The 10,217-nt window shown below is 39.7% G+C and overlaps 1 protein-coding gene across 2 annotated transcripts in view; it reads right to left on the reverse strand.

The window, feature by feature from the left end:
• CFH (complement factor H) overlaps positions 1 to 10,217 on the reverse strand; it is a 133,408-nt gene that overhangs the window by 68,833 nt on the left and 54,358 nt on the right. Inside the window, exon 10 of one of the 2 annotated variants that reach the window (XM_010365680.2) lies at positions 4,106 to 4,356. The exons of the other annotated variant lie outside the window; for it this stretch is intronic. Within the exon in view, the coding sequence (XP_010363982.2) occupies positions 4,343 to 4,356 (14 nt within the window). The 3' untranslated portion in view covers positions 4,106 to 4,342. Of the gene's footprint in view, positions 1 to 4,105; positions 4,357 to 10,217 lie in introns of those variants that run through there. 2 annotated transcript variants of the gene reach the window in all.

Raw genomic sequence — 10,217 nt, forward strand, 5'->3', positions numbered from 1 at the left:
CCCAAAGTGAACTCTTCTGCCTCCTGGAGAAGATCACAAGGGTGCCAATGGCTCAGAGACAAGAAGTCCAACCCATCATAACAATGTCCAGCTGTTTTGAAAAGTAGGCTACAGGTCTCATGATATCCCCCAAGTCTTGGGTTAGTACTCCTAAACCCACCCCTTCTCTCTCATGTATGAACAAATTAAATGGCTTTCTTAGTTCAGGCAGTCCCAGTAGTCAGGTCCATTAATAATTTATATTTAATGGTTAGAAAGGCCTTTTGACATTCCTTAGTCCATTCTAGAAGTCAAGTGTCTGGTCTTAGGGCTTCATAGGGACATTTTGCTATCAGCCCAAAATAAGAAAATGAAACATGGCAACATCCAGCCATACCTAAAAACCCCTCACAACTGCTGCCATGTCCTGAATCTGGCCACCTTGACAAGAGCTTCTCTCCAGTCCAAAAGCAGATTGCTCTGCTCCTGAGAAAGTTCAAACCTAAGATATGTAACTGAGGGTTTCAAGATTTGTGCTTTTTTCTTGGATACTCTGGATCCTCATCCAGACAAAAAATGTAAAGTCAGTATAGTAGTCTGGTCAATTTGCCTTAGTTGTGCCGGCTACTAACATGCCATCAACATATGTAAGCAAAGTCTCATTTTTCAACCGAAGGTCCAAAAACTCCTTAGCATGTACTTCCCCCAGATGGTTAGTGAGGTTTTGAAGACTTGAGGAAGCACTGTCCAACAATACCACCATTTAACTTTGGCGTCAGTCTTCCTATTCAAAGACAAACACTACATGGGACTCTGGACTCAGGGGAACACAGATGAAGGCATCCTTCAGATCCAAGACTGAACACAAGTACAACTCACTGGTTAAAGTCATGAATAATGTATAAGCATTGGGTATCACCAGATAAATGGTTTTGAAAATTTGGCTAGTAGCCCTCAAATCCTGTACAAACCAATATTCCTCAGTCCCATTTCTTTGTCCTGGCAAGACAGGTATATTTCATGGGAAATGAAGAATTCTTCCTGTATTGCAGGAAGGCCATTAGCAGAGGCTAAATGCATTGCTATGCCTTTTCTCTCAAAGGACACTGTTTTAGATTTGACAGGGTTACCCCTGCACAAAACTTGGCTTGCACTGGAGATGCAGTTTTTTTTTCCCTGGCCTCCCATCTGCCCATGCTTCTGGATTAACGTTTTGGAGTATCTCTTCAAGGCTGCAGGCACTTTCAAGGATCTCCAGTTGTAGTAATGTGACCTGCAGAACACATACTTGGTCTGAAAGCACCTGGATGTGCAATCATCCTCAGAGAAAAAGTAATCTTAGCATTTAGTTTGGTTAAGAGTACTTGCCCCAACAGGCCGGGGATGGTAGCTCACACCTGTAATCACATCTCCTAGCACTTTAGGAGGTCAAGTGAGGCAGATTACTTGATGTCAGGAGTTTGAGACCAGCCAGGCCAACATGGTGAAACCCCGTCTCTACTAAAAATACAAAAATTAGCTAGCCGTGGTGGCACACACCTGTAATCACAGCTACTCGGGAGGCTAAGGCAGAATTCCTTGAGCCCGTGAGGCAGAGGTTGCAATGAGCCGAGATCGTGCCACTGCACTCTAGCCTGGGTGACAGAGCAAGACTCTGTCTCAAAAAAAAAAAAAAAAAAAAAAAGGACTTGCCCCAACAAAGGGATAGGACATTGGCAGATGTACAGAAAAACTCTGCTTTTTGTTTGTTTGTTTGATACAGAGTCTTGCTCTGTCCCCCAGGCTAGAGTGCAGTGGCATGATCTTGGCTCACTGCAAGCTCTGCCTCCCAGGTTCACTCCATTCTCCTGCCTCAGCCTCCCAAGTAGCTGGGACTACGAATGCCTAACACCATGCCCAGTTAATTTCTTGTATTTTTAGCAGAGATGGCATTTCACTGTGTTAGCCAAGACGATCAGGATGGTCTCGATCTCCTCACCTCATGATCCACCCACCTCAGCCTCAAATTGCTGGGATTACAGAAGTGAGCCACCTCACACAGCCAAAAAACTCTGCTTTAAATGATCTTGCTCTAGTTGACAATCCAAAATTTGGAGGAATGACCTCATCAGAAGTTTTTCCGAGATTTCAGTCACCTTCATAGTTTCTGAGGAAAGTTTAGACAACCAGATATTTAACACCAAATAGGAGACACCATGTCTACTAGAAAGTCCAGAAGCTGATTTCTCACCATCATCAGGATCTGGAGTCCCATATGGGAAATATGGAGGGTGTTGTTTGGGTCAGGAGAAAGTCCCTGGATACCACCGTTTCTGGTCTTTTTCTTCAGTATCTCTCTCAAGCTCCCCAGCTATCCCAGGCATTCGGTGGGCAGAAGGCTGACTCTGTTTAACATTAGGCTTTGTAAGGCGTGGGCAATTTTCCTTTCAGTGTCCCCCCTGTTGCAGTAAGGACACTGCTTAGGACCTGCAATGGGATATGCCTTTTTATTGACTTTTGGGGGCCCAGGTGGTCCTACCATAGATGGAGTGTCTGATGGCAGCCCTTGTTGTGGTCCAGGGACTACTAGGGTCAGAGTTACAGCTAACAAGTCAGCTCGCTCGCCTGTTCATTATTCCTTATGTTTTGTGATCAGTAAATACATTAAAACCAATCTTCACTAATTGAGACACAAACATGTCCAAAGCCTCAGCTACATTTTGTAACTTTCTCTGCATAGCTGGGGCACTTTGTTGGATAAACATCATGTTAGCTATCATTAAATTTTCTGGGGCTTCTGGGTCAATATCCATTTATTGCCTGAAAGCTTCAAAGACTTTTTCTAAGAATTCCAAAGCAACCCTCATTAGGCTTCTGCTTGATCTCCTGGATCTTATTGAGGCTGATTTGCTTGGGCACTCACTTCCAGAGGCTGATCAAAATGCAGTCTTGATTATGTTTGAGGTTAAATCTATCTGCAGTATTTATATTTCATCCCAGGTCAGAGGTGGGAACTGCAATCTGAGCAGTTGCCCTTACTGGATTACTGGGAGAGTCAGTGTGAATAAGATCAGCCTTTTCCTTAGTTTTATCTAAAACCATACTTTGCTTCTCTGAACTCAACAAAATATTGAGCAAATTTTGAGTATCTGCTCAAGTAGGGTTGTGGGTGGCAAATACAGAGGAGAATAGATTCTCCATATACTTTGGATCTTTATATATATTTTTTTCAATCCTGTTACTTCTGTAAACTTTAGATCTTCTCAGTAAACAGTCATATTAGTTTTCTAATTAAGTAGGTTGGAAGTGGAGAACAGAGAATAAACCAGTATAAATCCTATAGGCTGACCTGTGGCAGCAACACCTCCTATAAGCAGTTGTTATGAGGAAACTGCCTCTCTGAACCAGAGTGACACCCTGGCTAAATGGAGTCCCCTGTTGGGAATAAGAAGCAGAGATCATACCTGTTGCCCTGGATTTGTGACTTTTTGGTGGTGGGGACTCTGGAGAGGTGCCAGTAGTGCTGCTGCAGCTCCCCCATAAGGTGGAGGAGGGGAAGTCATAGGTTCCTTTAACTGAACCACCATAGCATCATCATCTTTTTCTTGTAAATCAGTCCAAACAGTTTTTAATTTCTTGCTTTATCATGATTTTACCTTTTTCTACATTGTTTCACTTTTCCAAAGCAACATAAAACATTATACATAGGGGATTTCATCTCATTCCTCTTCCTTCTTATAAAACAAATCTAGCTACAGGATGGTACTCTAAGCATGAGAACCATGCAGGGGCCACCGTTCTCTGAAACCCAGTGAGTATTAAAGTCAAGCTATGCTAAAAAATAAGATAATCTTTTTTTTGTTTCACGAAATGATAGACAAAGGTCTTTCAATTTTGGAAGATGTAGCCAATCAGTGTTGCACTGTGGGTTACTTGGGGAGAACTAAGGGACAGCCCTTAGCTCATCAGAACTGAGAAGTCGCTAGGGCTCATCTCTGGGTCTGCCCCAGTAGCAAGGGGGCACTAGGCTGTGAGTAAATGCCCTCAAGGAGAGTGCCCTCTACCTGACTTGCCACAATTAGTTACGAGATTGTCAGATTTGTATGCTTGCTGCACAGCAACAGAACAATACACTGAAACAGTGGGGTTTGCAGCAGAGAAAGAGTTTAATAATCTCAAAGCCACCAGCCCCGTTGGACTGCCTGGAGGAACTGAATTAGCGTTTCCCATTCTGGCTGGAATAATACACACACAACAAAACACAGATACTAGTCACCATACTCAGGACCCAAGTATTGACCTGGCAAGGCTCAAACTTGGTTCCATTGGCCCTTGTCATCTTTGATCCACTCAAGCTGGAGAGGGATGACCTTCGATCAGGAGTTCAGTGGGTGAACCCTGGGAAAGATTGAAGAGCAGACGGTTACCCTGAGTTAGGCTTGCTGAGATTCCACTAGCAACTCCTTCAGGACTAACTGAATGTGACTGACCAAACAGGAAGAGTTTCCTGAGTTAGTAATTTCTTCCACTGGTAATTTCCTCAGGGATCCCCTCCACAAACATAAATACATATAACAAGACAAGGATGTTTTCAATTTTAAAAAGGAGCAAAGACAATTCAATAAAGAAAACATAGTCTTTTAAATAAGTGATACTGGAACAGTAAGGCATCCAAATGCAAAATAATAACCCTCTACGTATTCCTCATACCTCATACAAAAATTAACTCAAAATTGGTCATATAGCTAAGTGTAAAATGTTAACTTCTAGAACTGAATATGTCCCTGGTTTAGGCAAGGAAATTTTAAGTGACACAAAGAGCATAATCTATAAATGAAAAATTTGATAACATCAAAATTACATATTTTTGCTCATTGAAAGGGACTGTTAGGGGAAAGAAAAGTAAAGCTACAGATGCAAGAAAAATATTTGCAGAATATTTACTCATTGAAGGACTTGTAGCCACAATATATTATGTAGTCTCAAAATTCAGTAATGGAAGAAACAACTCAATGAAAAGTGGGCAAAATTTAGACAGTATTCACTAAAGGAGGTACATAGATGGTAAATAAGTACACAGAAGACGCTAAGCAGCATCAGTCACTAGGGAATGCAATACTATCACACACATATTAGAATGGATAATTTAATGGGAAAAAAAAACACTATCTCAAAGGCTGGCAAGGTTGAGAAACAATTGGAATTCGCATACACTGAGTATGTGAAGCTAGAACATATGATCACTCAGGAAAACAGTTTGTTTATTTCTTATAAAAATAAACACACATATTTAGTATGATATTTGCTGTGGGTTTTTAAAATATAGCTCTTATTATTTTGAGACATGTTCCATCAATACCTTGTTTATTGAGTGTTTTTACCATGAAGGGTGTTGAATTTTATTGAAGGCCTTTTCTGCATCTATTGAGATAATTATGTGGTTTTTTTGTCATGGGTTCTGTTTATGAGATGGATTACATTTATTGATTTGTGTATGCTAAAAAAGCCTTGCATCACAGAGATAATGCCAACTTGCTCATGGTGAATAAGCAGGGATATTAGACTGAAATTTTCTTTTTCTGTTGTGTCTCTGCCAGGTTTTGATATCAGGATAATGTTGGCCTCATAAAATGAGTTAAGGAGGAGTCCTTTTTCTATTGTTTGAAATAATTTCCAAAGGAATGGTACCAACTCCTCTTTGTACCTCTGGTAGAATTTGGCTGTGAATCCATCTGGTCCTGGGCTATTTTTGGTTGGTAGGCTATTAATTACTGCCTCAATTTCAGAACTTGTGTTTGGTCATTCAGGGTTTCGACTTCTTTCTGCTTTAGTGTTGGGAGTGTGTATGTGTTCAGGAATTTTTCCATTTCTTACAGATTTTATAGTTTATTTGTGTAGAGGTGTTTATAGTATTCTCTGATGGTAGTTTGTATTTCTCTGGGATCAGTGGGGATACCCTCTTTATCACTTTTATTGTGTCTATTTGATTCTTCTCTCTTTTCTTCTTTATTAGTATGGCTAGTAGTGTACTTTATTAATCTTTTCAAAAAAACAGCTTCTGGATGCGTTGATTTTTTGAAGGGTTTTTCGTGTCTCTATCTCCCTCAGGTCTGCTCTGATCTCAGTTATTTCTTGTCTTCTGCTAGCTTTTGAATTTGTTTGCTCTTGCTTCTCTAATTCTTTTAATTGAGGTGTTAGGGTGTCGATTTTAGATCTTTCCCACTTTCTGATATGGGCATTTAGTGCTATAAATTTTCCTCTAAACACTGCTTTAGCTGTGTCCCAGATATTCTGGTATGTTGTGTCTGTCTTCTTGTTGGTCTCAAGGAACTTATTTACTTCTGCAGTATTTCCATTATTTACCCAGTAGTCATTCAGTAGCAGGTTGTTCAGTTTCCATGTAGTTGTGTAGTTTTGAATGAGTTTCTTAATCCTGATTTCTAATCTGATTACACTCTGGTCTGAGAGACTGTTTGTTAAGATTTTCGTTCTTTTGCATTTGCTGAGGAATGTTTTATTTCCAATTATGTGGCTTATTTTAGAGTAAGTTCTATGTGGTGCCGAGAAGAATGTATATTCTGTTGACTTGTGGTGGAGAGTTCTGTAGATGTCTATTAGGTCTGCTTGGTCCAGAGTTGAGTTCAAATCTGGAATATCCTTATTAATTTTCTGTCTCATCGATCTGTCTATTATTGACATAGTATTGGAAGTTCTGGACCGGGCAATTAAGCAAGAGAAAGAAATAAAAGGTATTCAAATAGGAAGAGGAAGTCAAGTTGTCTCTATTTGCAGATGACATGATGGCATATTTAGAAATCCCCATCGTCCCAGCCCAGAAACTTCTTGAGCTGATAAGTAACTTCAGGAAAGTCTCAGGATACAAAGTCAATGTGCAAAAATCACAAGCATTCCTATACATCAATAAAGACAAACAGAAAGCCAAATCATGAGCGAACAAACAAACAAAAAATACCTAGAAATACAACTTACAACAGATGTGAAAGACCTCTTCAAGGAGAACTACAAACCACTTCTCGAGGAAATAAGAGAGGGCCCAAATAAATAGAAAAACATTCCATCCTCATGGATAGGAAGAATCAACATCGTGAAAATGGTCATATTGCCCAAAGTAGTTGATACATTCAGTTCTATTCCCATCTAGCTATCATTATCTTTCTTCACAGAACTAAGAAAACTACTTTAAACTTCATATGAAGTCAAAAAAATGTCCCATATAGCCAAGAAAATCCTAATCAAAAAGCACAAAGCTGAGGGATCACGCTACCTGATTTCAAACTACACTACAAGACCACAGTAACCAAAATAACATGGTATTTGTACCAAAACAGATATATAGACCAATGGGACAGAGCAGAGGCCTCAGAAACAACACCACACACCTACAACCATATGCTCTTCAACAAACCTGACAAAAACATGCAACTAGGGAAAAGATTCTCTATCGAATAAATGGTGCAGGGAAAATTGGCTAGCCATATGCAGAAAACTGAAACTGGATCCTTCCCTTACACCTAATACAAAAATTAACTCATGACGGATTAAAGGCTTAAATGTAAGACCTAAAATCATAAAAACCCTAGAAGAAAACCTAGGCAGTACTATTCAGGACATAGGCATGGGCAAAGACTTCATGACTGAAACACCAAAAGCTATGGAAACAAAAGCCAAAATTGACAAATGGGATCTAATTAAACTAAAGAGCTTCTGCACAGCAAAATAAACTATCATCAAAGTGAAGAGGCAGTCTACAGAATGGGAGAAAATTTTTGCAATCTATCCATCTGACAGAGGTCTAATATCAACAATCTACAAGGAACTTAAACAAATTTATCAGAGAAAAACAAACAACCCCATCCAAAAGTAGGCACAGGATATGAACAGACACTTCTCAAAAGAAGACATTTATGCAGTCAACAAACACATGAAAACAAGCTCATCATCACTGGTCATTAGAGAAATGCAAATCAAAACCACAATGAGAAACCAATTCATGCCAGTAAGAATGCCAATCATTAAAACATCTGGAAACAACAGGTGCTGGTGAGGATGTGGAGAAATAGGAACACTTTTACTCTGTTGGTGAGAGTGTAAATTACTTCAACCATAGTGGAAGACAGTGTGGCAACTCGTCAAGGATCTAGAACCAGAAATACCATTTGACCCAGCAATCTCATTACTGGGTATATACCCAAAGGATTATAAATCATTCTACTATAAAGACACTTGCAAACATATGTTTATCGCAGCATTATTTACAGTAACAAAGACTTAGAACCAACCCAAATGCCCATCAATGATAGATTGGATAAAGAAAATGTAGCACATATACACCATGGAATACTATGCAGCCATAAATTGAATGAGTTAGTGTCCTTTGCAGGGACAGGGACGAAGCTGGAAACATTATCCTTAGCAAACTAACACAGGAACAGAAAACAAAACACCACATATTCTCACTCATAAGTGGGAGTTGATCAATGAAAACCCGTGGACACAGGGAGGGGAATATCACATACCAGGGCTTGTTGAGGTGTGGGGGGAAAGAGGAAAGATAGCATTAGGACAAATAGCTAATACATGTGATGTTTACAACCTAGATGATGGGTTGGTTGATGGGTGCAGCAAAACACCATGGCACATGTATACCTATGCAACAAACCGCACATTCTGCACATGTATCCCAGAACTTAAAGTATGATAATAAGAAAACACACACACACACACACACACACACACACACACACCATTTACCCAACAAACCCACTCCTAGATATGTATCCATGATGAATAAATTTGTGTTTATATAAAAACTGTAGATGAATATTTTTCTTACCAGCATGATTCACAAATGCCAAAAACAATGCAAATGGCCTTCAACAAGTGAATGGATTAACAGACTGTGATACATGATACAATGAAATAATACTTAGCAATAAAAAAAGGTGTTCTGGGTAGTGTGACAAAATCCTATGCCATTCAGCTCCATTCTCCCCAGAGCATGAATCCTTTCTTGTCTAGTGTATCCATAGTTTATACTACCTGCCTGTTAGTTACTTAGTAGTCTTCCAAGTTATCAGGTGGAAAAACATAGTCTACTTGGGTTTTAAACTATTAATCGTTTCAAGAATCTACTGGGGAGCCTAGAACATGTCCCACATGAATAAGAGGGACTAACGCAGCCTTTTACTTTCACACGTAAGGAGAGACTACTCTATCTAGCTTCAGAAGAATCATTCAGATGGCACTAGTAATTCAAGTTTTACAAGTCAAGAGAAATTTATATTCTGTGATTTACCTGGCAATTCTTTTTCTTTAAATGACTATTTTAAAGAAACTGCAGCCAGTTTGCACTCATATAGGATACACTTCGATATATATCTATTGTACTCACACAAGTATATTTAATTATTTTTTTCTTTTTTTTTTTTTTTTGAGATGGAGTCTCGCTCTGTCACCCAGGCTGGAGTGCAGTGGCATGATCTCTGCTCACTGCAAGCTCCATCACCTCCCAGGTTCATGCCATTCTCCTGCCTCAGCCTCCCGAGAAGCTGGGACTACAGGCACCCGCCACCACACCTGGTTAATTTTTTTTTGTATTTTTAGTAGAGACAGGGTTTCACCATGTTTGCCAGGATGGTCTCAATCTTCTGACCTTATGATCCACCTGCCTTGGCCTCCCAAAGTGCTGGGATTACAGGCGTGAGCCACCACGCCCAGCCAAATTTTTTTCTGCATATTTTCACAACATGGTTATGAGGAATTTAGATTTTATTAAATTGAAAAGTACTGTGATTCACTGACAATTGACTGTCCATTGAAAATATAATGCTGATATCTCAATCTGAAGATAAAGTTAAGACTTGTTAATTATATGACCACTGTAAAGCAGCCAAACAACCTGACTAAAGTACAGGGTCTAGCATGAAGAGTAAAATAGAAACATTCTTAAGAATAACTTGAGCCAGAAAAACTTGGGACAGAAGGAAGGAAGGAAGGAAGGGAGGGAGGAAGGAAGGAAGGAAGGAAGGAAGGAAGGAAGGAAGGAAGGAAGGAAGGAAGGGAGGAATGGGAGAGAGGGGAGGGAGGGAAAGAAAGAAAGAAAGAAAGAAAGAAAGAAAGAAAGAAAGAAAGAAAGAAAGAAAGAAAGAAGAAAGAAAGAAAGAAAGAAAGAAAGAAAGAAAGAAGAGAGAGAGAGAGAGAGAGAGAGAGAGAGAGAGAGAAAGAAAGAAGAAAGAAAG

This window comes from Rhinopithecus roxellana, chromosome 8, assembly GCF_007565055.1.
Source record: "Rhinopithecus roxellana isolate Shanxi Qingling chromosome 8, ASM756505v1, whole genome shotgun sequence".
In the NCBI taxonomy this organism is placed as follows: domain Eukaryota; kingdom Metazoa; phylum Chordata; class Mammalia; order Primates; family Cercopithecidae; genus Rhinopithecus; species Rhinopithecus roxellana.